Genomic DNA, 24473 nt, shown 5'->3' with positions numbered 1-24473 from the left:
CCCTTCCTCCATTATCCTCTCACGCGCACCGCAGCTCGGTGTGACACATGCGCGCGGACGCGACGCCAGCTGAGAGTGAGCCACGCACTTCTGATGATGACAATCACTTCTGTTCCGTTCAGTCCGGGTCCGGGACTCGGCTCAGCGATGTTGTAGCTTCTCCCAGTCTTCCTGTTTGTCCTCAGAGAAGAGGCTGCATGCAGGCAGGTTTGCCTCGAGCCCCCTCCACCCCGACACGGRTCGGTCCACTACAACTATGAGGATCCTGCAGCCCGCAGCGCAGAGAGGATGAACACCACGGGACCGCGGCTCTTGATGTAAGTCATGTTTTCTCTCAGTTATGTCGGAGGGGTCCTGGGGTGCCCCACCCCCTCCCCATCAGCGCAGTGACTGTGATGCTGCTTTAGAAAATACCCCCCCCGCACATGCACTGGTGACATGCGCGCACACCGACGCCACGTAGAATCAGAGCAGCATGTTTTCCCCGGAAGGATGTGAGCAGTGTTTATTGTTAATGTTTTAGAGGAATACAAAGGAAAAGGTCTGCTGGTTGTTTTCTTGGGGGTCAGTTGTCCGCATCAGCGTTTCTTTGGTGGAAGGATTGCCAAAATGCGTTAAAATTTGTGGGAATAAATAAGCAGTGCGCCACCTAGTGGCTCTGCGGACAGGGGTCGAATGTATTTTCCATTACTGACCTGCAGAGTAGTCCTATAAAGAGGAAAGAGAGGGATAATGGCACAATCAGATTTGTTCCCATCCGAGCAGCGTGTGGGTCCACTAATTTGTAGAAACCTCACGTTTGGATGAAAAGAGCTCAATCTGAAACATTTAACATGTGCTGAGGCAACAATGGAAGAGTTTTCAAATGTGAGGCAGTATTTGAGGAGGTAACACAAGTCTTTAATATGACAGGGTCACTTGAGTCTGAAACTGCTTTTCCATGTCATATCATTGACTCCATGTTTCTATAAAATCAGAGGAGCCAATAATGTTGATGGTGCAGTGTTTCACTTAGTGCTGGGCAGCATAACCAACATTTTAACATTTTATATCCTGGTATATTTAACAATTATATTGACTGTATTTTTCCTTTCATGCATAGACCCTACCGGTGTATGTTAACCACATTTTATACTGAATAAGAGGGAAATCACTGCAGTGAAGAGCCTACTACAATGTCATATCCACACAAATATCAGTTTTCAGGGCTGTGTCACTAATGAGTCATCTTTCCTCTGTGCTCTTGGTACAACACAGGGATCGCTATTTGGCTAAAATATTAGTGACTTGAGTTCACACAGCAGCTATTCAGTGCTTTGACCACAGCTCTGAAACCTTATTTTTCCGCGGTGTGTAACCGGACCATGTCAGGACCATGCATCGACAACTTTAACTCAACAGAGTTTTCAAAAATACCATCACTTGATAAACATCCAAGCTTTTAAAGGGAAAGTATTTCCACACAACAGAAACCGCCTCCTTGTTTTTAGGCACAAGTTCTTCTTGAGCATCACCCTCAACTTTTCCGTCAGCCACAGTTTATCTTTCCATAATTTCTACATCCAGCTCTGCACGCTCGACACCTTCAACAACATGAGCTGCCTTGTGCCACTCTATTTCCTGTATGTGCATTCATAGGTGCAGCAAGGAAAAGGGTCCTTGTGAAAAAGTATATTGGCGGGGTAACATTCCAAATGTGGCTCAGACRGGTGTTAGAAAGTTCATATCATAACAAAAATTTAAAAGCTGTTTTTGGTACATCGCCTAGCTCTATTTTCACTTAAAGAAAGCTGAAACTGACTGTGATGCAACGTTGAAAATACGAGGTGAAGAATATTGCTGTGTCCAAATGTGTCTTCTGCTTACATCACAGCAGTGTGAAGGGCTGAAGGAACTGTCCAAGGTCCTGAAAGTGCTGGAATGCTTCAGGACTTTAGACAATGTGAAGAACTGAAAGAACTGTCCAAGGTCCTGAAAATGCTGGCACTTTTTAGGACCTTGAACAATTTGCAGGCCTGAAGGAACTGTCCAAGGTCCTGAAAGTGCTGGAATGTTTCAGGACRTRYYACAGTGTSWAYGHCTGAAGGAACTGTCCAAGGTCCTGAAAGTGCTGGAATGTTTCAGGACTTTAGACCATCCAAATTCACAGCCCCTTTTTCCTGGTTATTGCGGTTTACTAAAGGCCCAGCCCACCTAGACCAGGTAGGACAGGGCCATTGAAGGATCCAGCCCCTGAATTTGGACACAGCCAACTTTTTTATCAAATAATACTTAGCCCTCTCTGTGAGGAGTTTGTACATTTAATGAAACATATTGCACAGTTTGATATCTGACATGACAAACATATCTGCCAAACGGTCCGGTTTGAAAGAGTTTACTCGAGTAGTTTTGACATTTGTTGATATGTGATTCTGAAGTGCAGGTGCGCATTCAATGTAAACAAAACAGTCTGCTGAATCTGCAGAAAACCACACAGAAGCTTGAACTATTGACCTTCACTAGAACCAGCTGCAGTTCATGTAGATAAACTCGTATTGGGCAATTGGACAAGAGAATCTTGGAGAAGACCTTTAGGGCAGCGGAAACCCCTAAAGACCAAGCTTGAGCTTTTGTAAAACTTCTTCAAGACCTTAGCTTGTTTTATATTTTGCTTGACAAATCGATGTGTGGCCCAAACAGCTCTTCTGTGGACACCAACAATCTTCAACTGTTTCCATAAGTAAAGGGATACAGGTGCTATTTAAGGTCACTTATTTCAGGATGGGTTAAGAAATTTATCAATTAAAGCATCAATATGAAAAGAAGTGCACATTTTGACCGTTCTCCATGAATTTGCAACAACTTCCATTTAAGTTTGTCCTTGTTAGACCATTTAGTTTTTGTCTTTTTTCACATGCTGCAGTTTTAAAGAAAAAAAACATTTTGATTTGAAATATCAATAAAAATCAATTTTCCCCATATAAATCAATGGGATTTTGATAAAACTAATGGAGAAACTGAGGCCTTTTTGTAGCTCTGCAGCTCAGACATACTTTAGGCTGGAAGCATTATTCAAGGTCCAAACAGGTCTCATAAAGTTGGAGTTTACAAGACTGGATTGGCATTTTGGTATCTTTTCCTGTTTTTACACAACAGCAGTAGTAATGTGACCAGACTGAACCACCAGAGTCGTTTCTGCACTGCAATGTTTGTATTTTTTCTTAGTTCGTATGATTAAAAGTTGATGTTGTAATTTGGAGCAGTTGTAGTTTAATTTGCATGTTCCCACAGAGCACAGTCATGTTTTCAGTGTATGAGAGGAAGCTCTGTGTTCCACATCACTACATCCAAAAATCAATCTCTGTTAAMCTCATTTGTTCTGCACTATATACAGTTTGTACATCCCCCAATATCTGAGTCAGAGGTAGGAACTTGAAGTCTTTTAGAAAAGCGTTCAACCAAGAATGGTCAAATTCTGATTCTGCATTCAAAATATGTTCAAGCATTAAATACTAAAGTACTGACAGAGCAGAACTTGTCATGAGTCTAGTTTTCCACAGCTAAAACCTGTTAAAAATGTGAGGAACTATATATTTTTTACCATAGTTTCTTTAGATTTAAATGATGATTTCATCCTCGAGTCGACCAAAAAATAAATAAATTAAAAAAAACATTCCCTCCAGGTGTTTGAGAGCCAAAACATCCAGTAGAGTAGAGCGAGTCAGCGTCCAGAAGGACAAGCTGAAAACATGATGCTGCTGGTGTTGAAGCATGAAAAGTCACCCTGCTGCAGCCAGGTGTGAAAGACAGGCAGCCTTAGAGCGAAACAAGCAGGTAGACAGGTTCTGGGTTACCTGTGGTGCCCAGGAAATTGAATTTATGTAAAACAAAACAAAAAAAACATTATTTTAAAATGACAGAGCTTATTTTTGTTTTAGTCTGTAATGACTGTGTTTATATTTTTGTGATGGTCACTTTAAGTTAAAAAAAATAAACAGAATGTCACACAGTTTATAATTATAGTTTGTGGAATAATATATTACATTAATACAGAGATATCAGAGTGATGTTCACAGAACAGGAGCAGAGAAAAACTGAAATAGTCTCTAGACTTTCAGAATTTAGTACCACTAAATGTGTTGATGAGAGTGCTACGGGGGGGTTCAGCCCCCTCTCCACCTCTGCATGTCTTCTGAATAGACCGAAATGGTCAGTAACAGAGACATTAAATTTATTTTTGACCGAAAAGTCAACTACCAAAACATTAATTAGTTACAGTCTTAAAGTGCCGTCAGAATTGAACTCTTAGTTCCCCATACTGTGGTTGCTCAGATCTACCTACAACAGGTAAGGTATTTATTATTCATAGTGTTTTATTTTACACAAATCCACTTCAAAACACCTGAATTATTTCTTTAAGATGAGCAATCATCTTGACGATTCCCAGAGGTGACAATCAGCACTTTATTGATCAGTATCATTAAAATTAGTATCCATGTTTTTTGGAATCACTTCAAGCATTAAGTCAAAGGAATTAAGTCATTAAGATACTAAGTGTTGATGCTCGGGGCATGTTGTGACGCAGAAGGTTCAGATCTGTGAGGCGCCCAGTTTTCCCTCCTTATTCATGAACGTTTCTTCGAGAACAAAAATGTTTGTTCGTGTAAACAGAAAGAGACYGATTTTACCCACAACCACTAACAGATGCTGCTGTTCACTGTTTTTTTATTGTTACGTTTTTTTTTCCTGTTAAGCAGGTTCCTGCCAAAAGGGATCGTCTTGTACGCTTTTGTGTTATTTCTCTGAAGGCAGGAGACCGGCGCTCCGAATGTTTGGAGGATACTTTTTGCTTCAAAGGTTGTCGTGGAGCTGATGTCTGCAGCTAAATTTAAAGGCTACCTGTCAAACCGCTTCAGATCAACAGGAAGCAAAACAAATATTTACTCCCACACAGAGGCTTGGGTTTGGTGATATCACCCCAAGTCAGCTTCTGCCTCACTTACTGCTTATTTTTTCTTTTATTTTGTAACAGACTTTTAACCCAGGTTCWTTAAATGAGTCTTTTTGTTGAGGATTAAAAGAAACGTTTTCAGAACAGAACATGGATCTTTTTCTCTCAGGTCTAAACCAAAAAAAAAAAACTATTTTAGCTGCTTTTGTTAGATTCTATTTTGAGTTTTCTATTTTTGGACTTGCTTTTTTCTGATTGGGCGAGATCACATTCCTGATTTATCATTTTTACATAATCTGTCCTGAAATGACCAATATTCACATTAAAGTCAGCAGAATGGGACAGATGTGATCTAAATCTGGTCAGTTTCTGTTTAAGGTGGATGGTACTGTTTTTGCTTGTGTGTGCGTTTGTCTGTTAGCAAAATATCTCACAAACCACTGGACCGATTTTAATGATACTGGTTTTACATCTACAACTAATTAAGTTTTAAGGTCAAGAACATCCTGTGCAGCCAGCTGACTTTAGAAAACACAAAATAGCCATAACTCAGTCAATTTTACAGATATTGCCCTAACATTTGGTATGATAGTAGCTGAGAGTCAGGGTTCAAACTCAAGGGGGCCAAAATTCAAAACTTGTCCAAGCCAAGGGCCAATCTCTGTCAATATTTATTGAAATGTTATAGAACAAATTATTCTTATAGAAACACAAATCTTTTTCTTAATTATATGTTATGTAGCCTGTACAGTAGAAGATTCATAACCTAAAGAAAAAATGGTTAAATTTATCATGCTTCACTCTCTACTAACAACTTTTTAATTTATTATTTCTTAGAGATGCATTCTATTACAATTCAGAAAATTAGGTAAAAATATAAAATTCTCAAACAAATTTCAATAATTTGACTTTAAAATAAAAACACAGCAAAAGGTAAAGTTCATTCTCTTTTGCTCTTCCACACCAAAACCAAAWATTGGCCTGCTGTCATGAGAAGGATGAATTAAATCCAGTGGCACAAAGACTAAACCTATTCTATTTTTTAAAGTATTACCTTTGGAGCCAAATAAAGTGTTAGCGAGGGCCAGATTTGGCCCGCAGGCCTTGAGTTTGCCACGTTATCTAAGTGCTGACAGATTGCACAAACTCTTGCCACATTGAGTGAGATTGTGCAGAATGTTATTATTTAGGTTTGACCAAAACTCAGTCATTTCTCAACAGAAGCTGATGTTAGATTAAAAATCTGGCGAGTGAAAGGCATGGCTTTGAAGAAGCTTAAATCTTTCATTTATTTATTCATTTTATTATTTTTACCACGAGAGTATTCAGAAGTGTTCCTCTGCAGTGGCACCYCTCTCATTCCCTCTGACGTTAACTAAACCAAGAGAAGAAGAGTGTGGCTGTGAGGGCTGAGGTGTGTCCTGTCAGGACTGAACACTGAATGTCTGCCACCACGCCGCTCACCGATTGGTCCGTTTCCTCTCTCGCCTCCATCACTCGCTGCCCTCTGACGTCAGAGTTTAAGTGATGGAATTATTCTGACTTCCTCTTTCGGTGTGAGCTCTGATGAGACAAATTGCGGCGAAAAACAAATTTAGCGAAAGGCTCGGACAGATTTAATGATAAATGTTAGTTTGTACAGCAGAGCACATTTGTTTTTAGAAAGGAAGCAGTCATTTTTATTTTTATTTTTTTGTAAATTGCTGTTATTAAACCTAATGGGATCATTTTCTTGTAATAAAGTTAATGAGAGTTTGGGTGAAAGGAGACAAAAATAGCTACATTTTGGTATAAAAAGACTTTATGACATCACCACACTAGGCTGGTAAATCACTGAGAAATCTTCAAGGGTTCTAAAACTTTGACAGTTGTTGCATAAAACCTTATTAATTATATCATCATATCAGTTCAGTCATTTAAAATCCAACTTTCTGAGCGACAGAGCTCTGAAGAGGACTGGGTTTTCTCACTCGTTTCATCAGCATCCCATCGTTTATGTGGAACATTTGCTGTCATTTTTGCAGATTGCATCATTCTGTGTTCTTTCAGCTGCTTCCTTCTGCCGGGGTCGGCACAGTGAGCAAACCTGCATAAAATGTTCTGTAATTGTTTTACAGTAGATCTCCGAAATTCACAGGTGTTGTGTTTTTCAAGCACCTGCAAACTGAAAAAAACGTATAAAGATGAATCATTTATTAGGTACATTTGCACATACAAGTAATGTGTTTAGGGTGCAAATATTTTAATTACAGATTAAATAAATCACAGAGGACAATAACTAAAGATTTGGTCCCACTGTACATCCACCTTTTTGCTTTACCGGACAGCTCTGTGACCCGGTTCGCTCTGAAGAGCTGGAAGCTGCAGAGCAGAGTCCGGWACCAGCTCACCGCCATATCACTGAAACACAAAACAGATGAAGATTAAAAAAAAAGTCTGGAACTTAAACTCACTTGTTTTGTTGTTCAGCTAACACATGTTAGAGACCGTGCAGACGGTTCAAGCGATGAAGAACAATGATGAAGATGTGTGCACATCAAAGCAGAGGATTTATAGCACCTCAGGTTAAAGATAATACAATCCACATAAAACAATTGCAGTGATTTTTGCAAAGTAATTAGTTATGTTCTCAGGTAAAATCCACAAATGACTATGTTTGTGAGCTCTGAACCACAACTTTGAGGGTTCARTTTACTTCGAACCCCCTTACAGACAATTTTTGGTCATTCCTTTTGCATTTTAAAACCAGATTTTGAAAAACTGACAGTTATTCCATTCTCATTTTATACTCCCCTTCCCCAAACATTGTTGTCAAAATAACTTGACGCTAACTTGTGCTGCTGCAGCTTCAAGTTCCTCAACATGGACCTGTTGGAGAAACAGGAAACAGTTTGAATCCATGAGAAACTATCAGCGAACAAATGCTAAAGACTGTATTAAGATAGTCTGCAGTTAGGCCGGTTAGGTAGGTATAGCTAACTAGGTTAAGTTGATGAGATAATACAGGACAAAAGCAATGAACTTGCARATGAATGCACTTATATACCAAACATCACAGCTGTTCCCAATTAGTTTTCTCAAAGCTGTGGTGTTTTTAATTTTATATAAATCAAAACTTGTGATGAAAACAGTGGAATACAACCTAGATAAATAAAACTGTAAAGATTCTCTAATGGTTTTGCGTTAGCATACCAAACAAACCATCCGAGACAAGCGCTTGTGTTTAATCAGCTGTAAGTCACATTTAAAGAGTGCAGGATGAGTTTAACTCTCCGCCACGGTRTGACCTTTGACCCCGAAGGATCGAAGCTCTTCTGATTATATGCCGACTGTTTTCCTCACCTGAACCTCGTAGTATATTTAGTGCTCACCTACCCACACAGCTTTGATTGTCAGCCAACTGTGCTTCCAGCTCTAATCAAAACAACAGAGGGGTAATTTTCTGCCTTTTGGCTCATTAATGTTTGATGGCAAATAAAGTTGACCGAGTGATTAAATCCCAATGAGTCTGATAGTTTTCTGCTGAAGATTTGTGAGTTATACTTTTATTTTTCAAAAATCAACATCTGCTAAGGTGGTAAATGCTTTTTTTTTTACTATTTATGAGGCACAGAATGGCTCTTTTAGTCCCGTTATGTTCTATAACTAATGCTTTATGTCACAGCATTTAATCTGGTCAGTGGTGCCCAACGTATCTGTTTCTGCTTCATGAAAACAAATGGAGCATCTTGGATGTTTCCTCCATTACTGTCATTTTGTAAATTCAGTCAGATTTATGTTTCTGTGTTGTATTAAAATTAGCAGATGTGCAGTTTTATTATGTTTCATAATTGTCCTATTTTCTGGGGCAAAAAAGAGATTAAAGTAAATAACTGATTTTACTGATTCAAGTCATTTTTATTATTCTATAGGCTTAAAGCATTTTTCTGCTTAATYAAGATAAGGCTGGAGTTGTTTCAGAGCTAATAGGACTGTCTCCTTGCCTTTCGTTTCAACMTTGAAGTCAGATTTTTTTAAGCTACCAATAAAGCTACATTTCTCAAAGTCAGAGGCTGTGGTAGCTCAGTGGTCAGTGCTTCTGTCTCATAATCCTGAAGTTGATGGTTTGAGCCCAGGTTGTGTCAATTAAACATAAAACAATTGCCAATTTTGCTTTAATTTAGTCACTATGGTGGATTTTCTAAAGTAAGAATGGACTCAAGAATTAAACAAGTCTCATAAATAAATAAGATAAAAAAAGAATAAAATAATATAGCAGGTCTCAAGAACTTGTCTGACTGGGCATCAGAAGGAGAAAAGTAAAGTGACTTCATAATTAACAGACAAATGAACCATTCTTATATCAGTGAACATCTAGATTTTACAAGAATGTTGTGCATTCAATGTCATACAATGAAATTATAAATTCATCTCTTATTACAGATAAACTTTAAAGGAGACATATCATGCTAAATGCACTTTTTTGCATTTATAAACTATTTTTGTGCAATTATAGTGTCTAGGAGTGTAGAAAACTTTAATTTATTCTGTCCAGTTACTGCAAAGATATTTTTATATWHTTTTAMGGGTCAYATTTTTCAGTTTGTTCAAAATCTGCTGTTGCTTATTACGTTTCATTGCTTATTTCGTCACACTATTTTCTTCGGAACTACCATTTATGGTAATGTATTTCCGGCCAACTGGATTTCATAGTCCGCCATTTTTTCCTCGCTGTGTGATTTTGTAGTCCATAGCGTCATGCCGACTATGCAAGTTCAGAAGTCAAAATGTTCAGTTCTGGGGTGTGTAAACCCACATTATTATCTACATCGACTACCAACGTCAGAGCAGAGCTTCTTCAAAGTGCCTGGTTAAATTTCATTTTTCAAGGAAATGGACCCACAACAGGGCGGAAAGTGCTTGTGGACAACACAGGATGAATGTTACAACAACAAGGYTGAGTTATGAACTGTAAATGTGTTTTAACTGTCTAATTTAGCTGTTTCTACCCTCTGTGTCGGAATATGAGGGGAGAAAGAACAGCTGTGCTTAAGTTTCTTTACAGAACGGGTGCTCAGCACCGTTTTACTTTCAGTTTCGCACCGCAGTGTAATCAGCGTGTCCGTGTTGTTTTTTCTTTTTAAAAATGCTGGAGCGTTTCAAACTGTGATCTAAAGTTAACGTCAGCTGTTTTAAATGTATTTTTTTGCCTGGTGTTAAAAACGGGAGCAGCAGAATGAGGCAGAGAAGCTGTTAGCGCTGTGTGTGTGAAGTCCTCATAAGGATAGCAAGATGGATGTGTGCCTCTCCTTTTTTCTCTCTGTTGCTGTTTTTGCATCACAAAAGCTGCGAACATATCCATTTTATGTAACAAAATATATTAATCTTATTAATATACAAATAAAACAGAATATTTAGCACTAGATAAAATAAGTCATGAATTTATTTATTTTTATTTTTTTAAGAAAGGGCTGAAAGAAGAAATCCTGTGTGGCAGCACTTTATACAGCCCAGGTCCCAGGTCTATGGTTGACAGGACCATGATGGATCCCTGTCCATGGTTGACCCAGGTCCATGGTTGACCCAGGACCATGGGAGATCCCTGTCCATGGTTGAATTAGAACCATGGTTGACGCCTATCCCATCCAGTTTGTGGCTCTTTATCATAAACTGCAGGCTCTATAGGACCCAGGGCATTGTTCTAACCATCTTTTTGTTGGTTCTGTGTGAAAATGAAGAAAAAAAGGAAAGGAGTGGTCAACCTTTCTTTATCATGTCCCAGCTGTCTTAATCAAAAAGAGATAGAGATTGTGTCTAAAAACAAGTGACACGGATGACTTTTTATCTTTCTGCCTACACACTTTAGACTACTTTACTTTCTGTGAGGGCACAATAAAAACAAGTTATTCCCATGTTTAAGAGGAACAGATTGTCTAATTGTTAACAAAGTGAAACCATCCTCCCATAACTGCCTGAGTTTAGCTCCGGTGTTGTCCACTGCGCTGTGTGGGCGTTGGGCTGTCAGGTTGCCGTGTGATGAAGTAGCTGCGTAAAAGTGGAGAGGAAAGAGGGAGCGGAGAGAACACAATCAATCTTACACTCAGGCAACCATCTGCTCCCAAAAACACAGACTGCAACACCTCTGTCCTACCCGGGCCCATGACTGATGACTGTAGAAAGATGGTACCTTTACAGTTGCTCTATGAGAATTTAAAGCTTTTTGTTGCCTGGGTGTGTGTTAATCATCCAACTATAGACTATAATCCTTCATGTGTAGCTCAGGTGTCAAACAAGTTAAATCTTCTCCATCCTCTTCCAGTGAAGAGCTCTTGGTTTCCTTTTGCTGGTGGATGTGGAGCTGAAGGAGCCGGTCCTGATCTCCAGCTGCAGGCCCACAAAGCCCTCACTTCCTCAGGTCTGACTGCCCCTCCTCTTTATCTGTACGTGTCTTTTCATCCGTGTGAGTTGAAATTTCAAGCCATTACGCTTTCATGTGCTTCACTTTAGAAGGAGCTAACGTGATTTCATTTCTTAGCATACTTAAGCCGTTTTTTTTTCCTTTCTTTTAAATATTCATACCCGATTATGGATTTGGATTTGCTTTACCATTCCCTTTCCACTGTGACGTTCAGTTCTGCATCAGAAATATGCGGCGTCTCGATGGCTCCGAAGAGTGCTCCTGACTTTTTCATCATCTACAGTTCACTTTGGAAATGTCATGCGATATGTCTGGTAGATGTTTATTATGCAGTCTCCCTTCTGTTTATGGGCTGTAATGCTGCAGGTACTTACTACGAAGAGAAGCCAGTATAGATTGTTTGATGGCTCAGAGTCAGTAAAACATCGATTTGGGCCATAAAATTGATGTAGGAGTTTTTTTTTTCCAACTTTCCCGGAGTCAGCACCAAGCCTGTTTTTGTCTGAGCTGTACAGAACCACAGTCTGCTGAGGAAGGGTGTTTTCTTTGTTTTGTTTAGGGTTTTTTATCTTTTATTGGCTGTCACCTCAGAGGCAATCTGAAATTTGGCAGCTTAAACTGTTAACAAGTGGACAACAATAAAACAAACTAGTAAGTCAAAAAGAACAAGTCAGTTTTTTGATCATGAAAGTGACATTTCCCTCATTTAACAGGTGTCAAACTGCCTTCTTATACTCTGCTGATGGCTTCAGAAGGCTGTGACAACACAACAGCAGCACACAGCGTGGCTCTTATCAGGTTCCTTTTTAATGTGTTTGACTGATTAATTGGGACCAACCAAGTGAAGTGATGGCTCATATTTAACAGTTAATTAGGCACAGCTTCAAGTCATCTCAGAACCAACAGCTTTTATGCCTTTTAGCAGGTTTCTTTCTTATAGRTGCCTTCTGGTGCAAAGATAACAAGGAACAGAGACAACAGGAAATTGTTGTTTTTATACTTTTATGCCTAAGACTGCAGGTTGTGGCCCAGTTAGAGTCACGAAGGGGTATCCAGTGAATAACAACTGGCAAGCCTTTTTGAAGAAGGGAGCTGGTYAAAGAACAACAATTTAAACAAATGATCTGTGAACAATTGGCGCTCAAGCACTAAGGTGTAGCTTGTTACACTCTTCACAATCTACTTGATCTGTGAGATCAGGATTGCAGACATTTACCTGTATCTTGACCCGCAGACAGTTTTTCTGCCTCTTCTGTAGCTGCAATCATCCAGGAGTCCAGCCAGCTCTCTGCCACAGGTGACTGTTAGTCTGACTGATCAGTCTGGATATCATGTTTGAGTTTGAGTAAACTGTTTCCATAGACTGACAGGCAYCTACCTGAGCTCTGAGTTTCTTAATTGAATCACTTTTACAGTCAGTTTCGTTTCAAGTTTTYTCTCCCTTTCGCTGACCTCACCCATTTCCCAGTCTTTGTTTTGCTTCATTTTTGTTTCTTTGACATAGTTTCCATTACATTCTGCACAAATCACATCCCATTTTCTGCCCTGTTTGTATTTATTTATTTTTAACACAGTAGCAGTGGAGCACAGGACAGTCATGCACTGCTGCTCGCTGTGATTGARAGCTGACACTGATCTCTGCCTCATGCCTCTCTCTCCTCTCCTCCTGCAAAGAAGGCAGAAAGACAGAATTAACTAATGGTTTAATTTGTTGCCTCAAATAATGATTATTGATTATTTTTATCTTCTTTTGATTTGTTGTAATTTGACACAGTCAAAAGTGTGTGTTTGTGTGTCGTTGGGCCTRATGTGAGACAGCTGCTCTGTTTTCTGCACCATTGTGCTCCTGTGACATTGTGTTGGTGAAGACCTGACCATTAAGGTGCCACGTTGGTGTTTTTGTGTCATGCATGCACATTACGTGCATGTCGRCTGTATTGTGTGGGTCAGGTGCAGTGATAGTTTTGTGCGTATACTCTCCGACATGTATGATTACACCACTCTCAGCACTGGCATGGCACCACAGGTGTCATGTCTGTCATCATTTGTACAATTCTCTTAAGGCTGACATATACCTCCATCCCATTCTTGAATTAAATAACAAATACAAAAATTGACTCTGTATAAAATATTGTAGAGAAAGTGTTTTTCTATTTGTTGTTCAACTAACTTTAAACAGTATTTAAAAAAATACAAACTCAAAGAAATGCTTTTAATCTTAAAGGGTTAAACCAGAAGTATCACAAGTTAGATAGAGCTATAACTGGGTTGGATTGGTCGATTTGAGGATCCCACCCACCTTTAAATTAAATCAATAGAAAACTAACAACAGTTTCATGTCAGTTCCACCAGTCTTCAACTGGAAAGAGATGAAGGCGTACGACACAGTCTTATTAGTGGTTAGCGATAGCTTCCACGTTTTTTTTAGCATTAGCAGAGCTAAGATTCTTGTTTTGTGGATTAGTGGTTTATGAACCTAGCTTTTTGGTTATCTGTGCACACCACTGCTTCTCATCCAACAACCGAGCCTCTCTTCAAGCGTAGCTATGCATGACATGTTACATTGGGAGAGCTGTGGGAGGAATTATTAGAATTTATCTGCTGAGTTTTCTGTGCCAGTATGAACCGTCAGCAAAAGACGTCTGAAATGACGTAATCACTGTTGGTCTGTCTCACCTTTTGTGGAAGTATAAACCAGCCACATGGCGAAATGGGCTACAAGTTGTGGCACTGGCAGATTTGGACTACACAAACCAAATCACAACTGGACCAGTGGTGACATGCCATCATAAAAACATTGCCATCATTGCCAGATCTGGCCCACTTCTTTGTTGGAAGCCTCTCTGGGTGATTTCTTGGCCTCCATCTTCAGCTTTAGCCTTGCTGTGGAGAAGGAATCACCATCAGTAGCATCTAGCTGAAGGAGATTTGGGTAGAACCTCAAATGCACCACCCTTCTTCCCTCCTCCTCCAGCAGGCCTGACCACAATTAGACAAAGGGCTTCTTACTTTGCATCCAAATGACAAATGAAAGTTGGCTGAGCGTGGGCCTGTATTTATTGGCGCTGGTACCAGTAACATTGGTACAACAAAATATTTGTACTCTGAATAAATAAAAGTTGTGTTTCTCTGTGCATTAATTTGTATTCTTGTTGTAAAAAAAAACCCAGTAAACATTCCACAGTGAAATCATTATTATTGTATTTTGAGTTGTTGTTTTGTTTTTTAAACTATAAGTATGTCTGAGTGAGGACGTCACTGGCCAGTCTGCTCTTTCTGTCACACACCCTGCTGGTGAGAGAAAAGTGATCAGAGTGATGGTGACTTCCACCATGATGAAACTGGGTCATTGTAACCCCCACCCCCTTCACCACAGGCTAGGCTGAAAAAGGGGAGGATCAGAAGCGATGACTTCACCAGACTGTGCGTGGACGTAGGCATGGCGACACTGGAGCATGGTTTGCTTTCTCAATGGGTTGGTAACTGGAGCCTGAAGGCATCCCAAGATTGTTTTGACATGTTCCCTCCCCCTCCCCGTTGGTCTGTGGGTTTCAGTGCCACATGAATATCTGTCCCTTTTGTTTCTGTCTGACAGTGTTGTCATGAGTATCTGGTGATTTCCCATTCCCTGAGAGAATCATCAGAACTACGGGTTTAATCGTGTCCATTTAAAATGAAAATCCACTTTTATGCTCTTTTCACAAAACACTTCAAGCCTGACCTGACGTGTCCTCTTGCTGTCTCAGTGGGATCTATGTAAGGACCATAGCAGCACAAGGGGTTTAAGTCAACTTGCAGCTGTTACTCCTCTGAGCCATTGAGGAAAGTGAAGACGGACTAGTCAGTCAGATGATTTAGAGGAGCGATGGCCTTAAACTCAACGCCTCTTTTGGTTTTGTGATGTCAGCTTTTTGTTTTTTATAAAAGCTCACATTAGTGATTTATAAAGTTTAAAGACAGGCTCAGCTGTTTTTGTGAAAGAAAACAGTCAAATCAAGTGCAAATTTTTTTCGTATTTCTGTTTTTTATTATAAATTTTCCCAAAAATCCTTCCAATTCCATGGACCCAAAAAAGATGTGTTGTGGAATCAGTCGCCAATGGTTTAGTAAGAAATCTTATGAGATGTGAAGATGACCTTTTGGTATCCAGAACATCTTAAAAGTAGTCGGTTGCACTGAGATTTAGAGGACTTGGATGCCAAGTTAAAATTCTTTACTTCTTATAGTGTGATACAGTAAATTTTCTTCTAACTGAGATGACTGTCATCAGGGTATGGATTTTCCATAAATGAAATCTGGGTTTRATTAGCAGTTATATTTAAATAGATCATGTAAATAGTGAATAGTTTTGCAAGAACATGACCGAAAGCATTACTCAGCTAAACATGACCAACCGTACTCTGTGTTCAACCACAGTCTATCAAAACCAGCATAATTTCTAAGAAAGATTTGTTCTTCTGTTGGACCAATCAACACAAGCCAGTCTTCACATAAACATGTTTTTGATCATCTAAAATTCTGCTGCTGATTCACTATTTTGAGGCTTTTCAACAGCAGAACAGGAAGACCACAAGAGAGCTACATAGTTGTAAGAAATACGTGTTGTGCATGTCTTTCACATCCCTTTATTTTCTGCTTCCAATAATCAACCTCAGAGACAACGATCTGATAAATCTGAAAGAATCAAAGTAAAAATAATGTGTGGTCTGCAGGCATTTTCTTTTCAGCAGAGAAAAGATCACATTCAAAAAGTATGTACCATTTGGAAGTCAGAAAAGTTTGAGATCCAAATCAGAAAAATCAATTAGAATAGACCTTGAAATCTGAATTAAATGAATTAATCTGAGATTTAAATTGTTTATTTGTACTTTAGTTAGTTTGCAAGTAGCTGAACACATTTGTAAATTTGTTGCTACAGTGTTTGAAATTTTAAAATGCAGGAAAAAAATGCATGAATATCTTGATAAGAGCCTTGGCCTTTTAAGGTAAATGAAATGCAGTATAACTGATCATTCTAGGAGTGATTATTGTCTTTTTATTCTTTTTGTTTGGTTAATTCAGTATTCTCCTGACCAATAAAAATGATGTGGAGCTAAAGTAACTAAAGTTGTTTTTTTGTTATTTTTTGTTTGCTTGTTTGTTTTTTCTTCCTGTAGACAAAACTGAGTTTTAAGCTTTTGCTAGTTTTAGTGAGCTAAAATGTTCCTGGGTGACCACAGGTGCCACCCACAGAACTATTCTACAAGATAAAAGGAAATTAAAGCACTTCATCAACCAAAGATCATAGACTGTTTTTAACAACGTGTGTGTCAGGGGGGTGGATTTTCATTTTAATGACAGTAATATTTCATCCTAATGTTTTAGAACGGCCCTTTAATAACTCTGCTGCAGGAATATAGAAATTAAACTACTGTAGTAAACGTAGCAACCTGTCAGTTGTAGCATTAATCAGAAAAGTTGTTTAATGATACATAACTTGAATCATTTTCCTGTGTCATGTTTTGAACATGAGCTGGGACCTTTTATGTATACCATGACTAAATCCTCCGTATCGGATTGTTTTGTTTTGTTAGGGGCAGAACAAACAAATTAGACCGACGGGAACAGGAATAATTTCATTTCAGACAATCACACAAGTCTTTAGAGAAAAGGGTTTCTGTGAGCTGTTAGCTGTGAGTCAGTGTTGTTTCCTCAGAGMGAAATCTATAATGGAAATAGATTTATTTGTTTCACATTAAACTGTCTGCATCATAAAAGTGTTTTTGTTCTATTTTTCAAAACACAATTTTTTAAGGAATATAGAGTGAAAAGGACCATCCACAACCATTACTTTATATTTAGCTAATTTCAACACCAGCTAAAACGAGGCTTATTGTTTCATGTAAATGCATCTTGTAAAAGAGAGAATTCAGGCATTTTGAAGCGGCTTTAAAAAAGTTGCCAAAAATGACTTATAGATGACGCTTTAGGTCAGACAAGCTACAGAAAGATTAATTTTTCTAGCTAATGGATTCCTGTCTTGAATCAAATCACAAATCTTTCAAAGCAGATTATGCAGACACTATTTTATAAACTTTTACATTACTATCAATTTTGCATTATCGTTATTGAAAAGCACTTCCAGGGCAGCCGGAGGCACTTGCAGCAAAAATATCATATTTCTGCCAAATAACTAAAATTGTCAGTGGTGTAAAGCTTTAAGCAACAACGTGTGGCTGCTTTGAATTTAAAAAAAATTGAGGTTGTTTTAAAAGATTTTCTTTAGGAGTGGGTCTGCTTAGCTGCTCTAAACTGAGACTATAAGTTTTCGTTTTGAAATGATAGAGCCATCACTTCAGGAAACAGGCTGCCTCAGTGGGACGAAGTTTGTTTGGTTTCACTGCAATTTGGGTTAGCTTGGATTATGTGTCGCTAACAGCAGTCAGGTTTGGGTCTTTCGGTTTTTACTTTTAAAGCATCAGGTCAGTGGMCATGGTGTAAGCAGGTACAACATCTTGAGGTGTATGTTTAAATGGATAAACATGACCCACTTCTGTAAAATCCATTTCAAATAAACATGCACCTGATTGTGTTTCCAGATTTTCTTTTTCTGTTGTTGAATACATGAAGAGAAAATGTGAAACATACATCACAAGTAAAGGCTGTAAAATGTGTTTTGTATTAACCTTTTTGTTATACAAAAGCATTAATTTATTGTGAATGTGTTTTTTATTTATGGAAGAGGATTAAGGCCACAGAACAAAGACAAAAAAAAGTTTTTTACCTGAATTCTGACTTAAACCTCTGAATTTTATCCTTAAAATTCTGACTTATTTTCTCAGAATTGGAAAAAAAGTTATAATTATCACTTTAACCATACATTTTCCAGTTTAATCTCACATTTCTGACTAATCTCATAATTCTGACTGTTTTCTCAGAAACCTAACCTTTTTTTTCTCAGAATTGGGAAAGTCATAATTTTGTGAAAAAGAAGTCAGAAATCAGGGGGGAAACATTTATTGCACCTTCACCCATCTCCTCTTCCATGGTTATTCATTTTAAGATGAATTTAGAGTAATACTTCACATTTCACAAATTAATCACTGTAACTATAAACTGCCCCAAATCATAGTGAATACTAAAAACAATTATGTTCAAAATTTTAATACTATAGATGCCACAGACTGACATCCATAACCTTGGATGAGCTCAAGTTAATGAAATGTAAAGTGTTCTCTTATAACTACATGTGTCACAATGTGGTGATTTRTTCACTGATGTGTTTCTGTCTCTGTTCTTTTTCAGCTTCTTATGAGCCCAGATGCCTCCCCTCCCTCTTGACGAGCGCATAGTGGTCATTCAGCGCCCTAAAAACTTAGCCTTGTGTGATGCTTCCCCGCAAACCATTCCACAGCACGCCTCTCACATAACAGCCACTTCCAATGGACGAGTTCCCCACCCTCCTCACCTCCACACCTCTCAGTCCCATTTTTATTCACCCTCGTGTAAATCTCTAAGTGTGGAATGCAAGCGCAGGCCCTCTCGCGTGCAGAAGTTCAAGGCCGACCACCCTGCCGTCTCAGCGGGCGTCAGACACGTGCCAAGCCACTGCCACAGCAATGGTACGGTGACTCTCGGCCCACGGCTGCCCTCCCACACACATACTATTGATATCAAAGTCACGGTGGACAAAGGGGGGCGAGAAGGATTAAGCAACTCATTAGGACGTGCTGGAAGTGTAAAAGGTGGTCGAGGAAGATGGGCCTCGTTGCAGCAGGATCAAGGGACATGCGAGAGAAAAACTGGAAGRGCAGGGAGGCCAGGTGGAGCTGAACACAAGCCACAGCGAGTTCGTCAGCTGTCCTCCTCCCCTGGAGGGGTCTTACAGTTTGTCCCCGCTCAGGCACAGCAGCATATATTCAGAGGTGAAAAGGAGAACTCTAGTTTCCACAACAYAAGCAAGCAGGAATACACCTCTTTGAGTTACAAGAAGAATTCCAAACTGGGAACTGTGCATCAGAGTCACAATAGCAACAGTCTACCCCACCACCACCACTCTGTCCCTGTGCCCCACGCTGCCATCCTAAACTCCACATACCCTTCATCTTCTCCTTCTGAACCCCCTCACGTACCAGTCTTATTTCAGCAGTTTAGTCAGCCTCACCCACCTCGCACCAGGGACCACCGCCCCCATATCCTTCATGGTCTTTCTGTGTCCCCTTGCTCCTCTCATGCCGGAAGGTTCCCCAGCCCTGACCATACCTGRACCATCGACTGCACACGCCCATTCGGTTGTGGCTGCTGGAGGTTGATGAGATGCGGTGGGTGTAAGGGGGACTCCTCTAGCTTCCAGGGAGGTGGAGGAAGCACTTCCACCTCGTTTTCCTGTGGCCACAATGTTGGAGCCATGAAGAGAGGAAGCAAAGACATGGGCTTGAAAAATCTGGGTGGCTGTATTTCCACCGCCTCCACCTCCAACACTTCGTCAACCAACAGCACCACCTCGGACTGCCGAGCAAACCTGTTTAAACCTCTGCGCTGTGCATCCTGCTCTGCTGAGGCAGGAAACTTTGAGAGTCCTGCCATTCTTCGTAAGAAACTTGTTGGAGGATGCCTGCCCTGTACTCCTCTGTCCTCTTCAGGCCCTCTGAGGGCAATACAAAGCTGCGTCACGGGTTGCAACCCCAAAGCATCTCAGACAGGCAGCTCTTCCTGCAGCTACTGCAGTAGTGACCCCATAGTGGTGACATACAACCCTCAGAGAGGGAAACCTCCAGGAAGAAACATCGGAGCAGCTCACCCGATGGCTATGTACCAGGCTGATGATGATGACTACAATGTGCGGACTATCTGGCCTGAAGAGCTGGCCAAGAAGATGACCCACTCTAAAGCCCAAAAGAATAACCGTGCTGGGATGGGGGTAGGTTTTGGGAAAACCTGTGCAAGTGTGGCTCAGAATGACAGTAATGGAAAAGGCCTCGCCTTCTTGGACTGTCAAAATCTCCAAGGATACGGACAGATGCATTTCACAGACCATGCTGGGCGCCGGCAACTTCAGCAGGGCAAAATGGCGGCCCTTAATTTTGTGAGTGGCAGGTTGGGATCTGGGTATGAGGATGGTCATAACTCACTGAAGAGGCTCCTGAACAAAGCAGAAGACGCAGGGATGAGCGATGGACCTGAGCCAGACGAAGATGTAGCATATCCCCAGTGCAACTCTTCCCGATCTGTGTCCCCGCCATCACCTGTGTCCTTTTCCCCTCCACCGTCCGCCCCGACCACCCTCATCAAACCCAAACCATGGCAGAGAGAGCGGGAGGGAGGACACTCTCTGCCATCAGCTCACTCTCTACACCTGGCCCTGAATTCCCTTAACAGAGAGCAAGACGAGGAGAACAACCGAAGTAAGAAAAAGTAGATAAAAATGATACCTCATAATTGCAAACACTAACATATTGATTTGAAAGCTGTCTTTACAAACTAGTTTTCACATATGAAGCTTTCTGGTATTACCACATACATAAGCTGTATATTGTACACTTTATTCTCCCTAGAATACAAACATGTTCCACACTTTCCCTGTCTTTCCCCAGTGAGACTCTCTCTGCCACTGTCCTCATCATTACCAGCGTCTCTGTCAGATGAAACTGTGATGACCCCCGATGCGGAGAACGCCGTCATCAGCGCGATCCTGCCCTTCCTGTTTCTGGGAAACGAGAGAGATGCCCAGGACCTGGACCTGCTGATGRGCCTCAACATTGGCTACGTGGTCAACGTGACCACACACCTGCCCCTGTACCATGTCAAAGCTGGACTGCGCTATWAACGGCTCCCAGCCACAGACAACAGCAAGCAGAACCTCAGGCAGTACTTTGAGGAGGTTTTTGAGTTCATTGGTGAGCATCTCACTTTCAAAAACTGATGTATCTTTACGTGCGTTAGTCTTACTAAATATCAGCCTTTTGTCCATTCTCCAGAAAAAACAGACTCAAACCAGGATGTGGACGCGAAGGTCGAATTTTATAGTTAACCCTGGCAAAATGAGGTGAAATAAAGTGTTTATTTAAGCTTTTAGCTGGCCACAATTTAGTCGTAAACTTACTTTTAAAATTCTTGGTTTCTCAGTCATATTGATGTAAAATGAAGCATAACAGAGATGAAAATATGGTGATTATACTGATTATTATTATTATTATAATATGTGATTATTATTTACAGGCAATGTCATTGGGACAGTTTCTTGACTGAGACTTATTTCAAATAAAAATAAAGGCCATTATAGTCATAAAAAATGCAATATAAGTTCTGTATGTAATGTGGGTACCTTACATGTAATGAAAGACAAATAAGCTAATTGGTAAATCTAAAATGTCATTAGTTAAGAGTGTGAATGGTTGTTTGTCTCTTTGAACTTTGATGGACTTGCAACCTGTCCAGGGTGTTCCCCGCCTCTTACACAATGGTTATTGATGATAGACACCAGCACCCGTTACCTACAATGAAGACCTGGGAAAATGAATGGATATTTGTAGGAAGATACTGATCCAGCTGTGTGTCTTCTATGGAGAAAACTGATTTTTTGTTTGTTTGTTTGTTTGTTTGTTTTATTCATTTGAGTATAATGTATTAAGAATGTCTCAGTCAAGATTTTTTTGTTCCTAGTACTGATCAAACTCTGAATCTCCTGTGGTAGTCATTCGGAGCTGCCCGAATGCTTGCCGGTACAAAGCTTGGTTATGGTTGGAGGTTCTTAAAGAGACAGAGGCCAATTTCAAGGTGTTTAGATGGGCTATGATGCTAATTCAAATTTATTTTTTATTTATACAGCATTTTTATAAGAACTGAAGGTTACATAGTTACTTGATTTTGGTATGGAGTTGAACTATGTGCCTGGAAAATACATAATACCCCCTTTACGATCARGTACCAATCAATGAAAAGAATGAAAAAAACTCGATTGAGACCTTGAWCCAATATTTGAGATCAGCTTCTTCACAACAGACCTTTAGATTGGTCAGCATTTAGCACCAGTTGAGATAGGACCAACGGGAATAAGTAATGTCAGATGCASCAAATAAGCATGACAGTGAAAKCACTTTATCYTCAGCATAAAGATGTATTGATTCATTTTTGGCATTTTACCCCACACTGTTAATGTAGATTATAAAGAGAGTAGGTCCTAATACATGGCCATGAGGCAACAGTGGATTTTACCTCAGAGCAAAACTGACCTCATCTTTTTGTTGTTCTCATCTGCAGAGGAGGCATATCAGAGTGGAAAGGGAGTYCTGGTGCACTGCCAGGCAGGTGTGTCTCGTTCTGCAACCATCGTCATCGCCTCTCTTATGAAGCACACCCTCATGACCATGACGGATGCCTACAAATACGTGCGYAGCCGTCGGCCGGTGGTGTCGCCCAATCTCAACTTCATGGGTCAGCTTCTGGAGTTTGACAGGGACCTAAACTCTGGGGTAACGCCTCGGATCTTGATGCCTAAGCTTATCGGTGTGGAGACGCAGGTGTGAGCGAGGCGAAGGAGCCAGAGTGTGTAGCATGGACGCATAATATGGAAATCAAAGAAAGTGTGCGGTAGATTTTAAAAGACAAAACATCACACCTGCAACATTTTTGGTGTGTTTTTGGCAGATAGTGCACTTTTAATACTGTGAATCATGAGACAAAAACAACTGGATGATTTAAATATTTGTTAGACAACTTGATCGTCATCCAGTATTGTGTTTAAACAGTATGATAACGTGCCAATATTTTCTCTAGCTCTAACAACGCTCAGATATCTTTTGATTATTTATGATACCTCTTCCTTGTTGTTCCTGTTGTTTACATTCACAGCGGCATTGAAGAAGTGACTGAGTTTCTGTAAATCAAAAATGCATGCAGAACACYAATGCAACAGTGAAAAGATTCATTGATAATCTTTCTTTTCGTACAACTCTGTCTCCACTACATGTAGCAGCACACAGGTTGATACAGCGCACTTTACTTCCTGTGCTTTTTATTTTTTATTTATCAGCCACAAAATTATCACAAAAATAAGATCAGACCTCAGTCACTCTTTGCTTTTAGGTTCAGAACTGTGCAATAGTGTTACAAAAGGACCTAGGAAGAAATCTTATCACAGAAGGGTAAAGTGATTTTTATTTTAGCAGAAATCAAAGTACTCCAGCACTGTGTTAACTTGAAAACATAGATTACACATTGTAAGGAGTTTACTCTAAGGGCATTTACTGAGCTGGTCACAAAGCTACATTCAGTGGTGGGCACAGCTAACCAAAACGTTAGCTTCGCTAAATCCACTAAATTAAAGTACAGCTTTGCTAATGGTAAATAGCTAAGTATGTAAAACAATTAGCTAACGCTAACAGCTGATTGCTAATTGTCACTCAGTCTGTGTCACATGTCTTTGTTTCCTTCCAGCTGAAGACCAGTGGGACTGACAAACCTGTTGATGTTAGTTTGTTTGTTAGCTATTAACTGACTTAAAGTTGGCAAAACCTAATTTAGTGGAAGCTAATTGATCTGCTAATTGTTTTTAAGGTTAGTGAAAAGGCCAATACACTAAACAAAACAAATGTTCTGCTATTAGCTGTTAGCTGATTAGTGGAATCATACCCACCACTGTTGGCGCTAAAATGAATTTACATTTATGGAACTAATTTGGAATAATYCAATTTTAAAACAGCTTGCACTGCGTATTTTGGAACGTATCTTTATTTTATTTTATTATTTCAAAACCTCAATTATTTGCTCAGACTAACAATTTTACCCACATCTCTCATGACTATGCATTGTCTTTACAACAAACACTTTGGTTTGATTAGATATCGATTCACTGTGAACTCTTTGTTGAGATTTATGTTTTTTTCACTCAGTTTTGCAGGCATCCTGCAGGATGAATATAAGCACAGGGCATTAAGTGGATAAAGAAAAGTTTAATCTAATTTTCCTTTAAGAACTCGTAGCATCAAATAATTTTAGTTTAAGGTGATTCTTTCTGTAAGCTGCTAATTAATCACTTAATTGTTCCATGGTCCAGTTTAGGCTGCATCCCAATATATATAAGCTGGGTTTTCTAATCCTTCACTTGAGAATGGCCTTAAAGTGATAGTTCAGCCATTTGGAGTGGGCTCTTATGGAAAAGTTGTGAAC

At 39.8% G+C, this 24473-nt stretch overlaps 1 protein-coding gene across 5 annotated transcripts in view; it reads left to right on the top strand.

Annotated features, from left to right (window-relative positions):
• si:dkey-175m17.7 (uncharacterized) overlaps positions 1-23768 on the top strand; it is a 27447-nt gene extending 3679 nt beyond the window's left edge. Inside the window, exons 1-4 of one of the 5 annotated variants that reach the window (XR_001310859.1) lie at positions 7-317; positions 18612-20710; positions 20900-21351; positions 22566-22652. Coding sequence is in view for 4 of the 5 variants with exons in the window: in XM_014016443.1 (XP_013871897.1) it covers positions 18628-20710; positions 20900-21202; positions 22566-22831 (2652 nt within the window). In the remaining variant the exon portion in view is untranslated. Of the gene's footprint in view, positions 1-6; positions 318-11071; positions 11325-14610; positions 14803-18611; positions 20711-20899; positions 21352-22565 lie in introns of those variants that run through there. The other 4 variants (XM_014016442.1, XM_014016446.1, XM_014016444.1 and 1 more) reach the window with 4 other exon arrangements.
• The last annotated feature ends 705 nt before the right edge of the window (positions 23769-24473 follow it).

This window comes from Austrofundulus limnaeus, unplaced genomic scaffold (genome assembly GCF_001266775.1).
Source record: "Austrofundulus limnaeus strain Quisiro unplaced genomic scaffold, Austrofundulus_limnaeus-1.0 Scaffold145, whole genome shotgun sequence".
Classification (NCBI taxonomy): Eukaryota; Metazoa; Chordata; class Actinopteri; order Cyprinodontiformes; family Rivulidae; genus Austrofundulus; species Austrofundulus limnaeus.
This window is presented reverse-complemented; position numbering and strand designations above follow the sequence as displayed.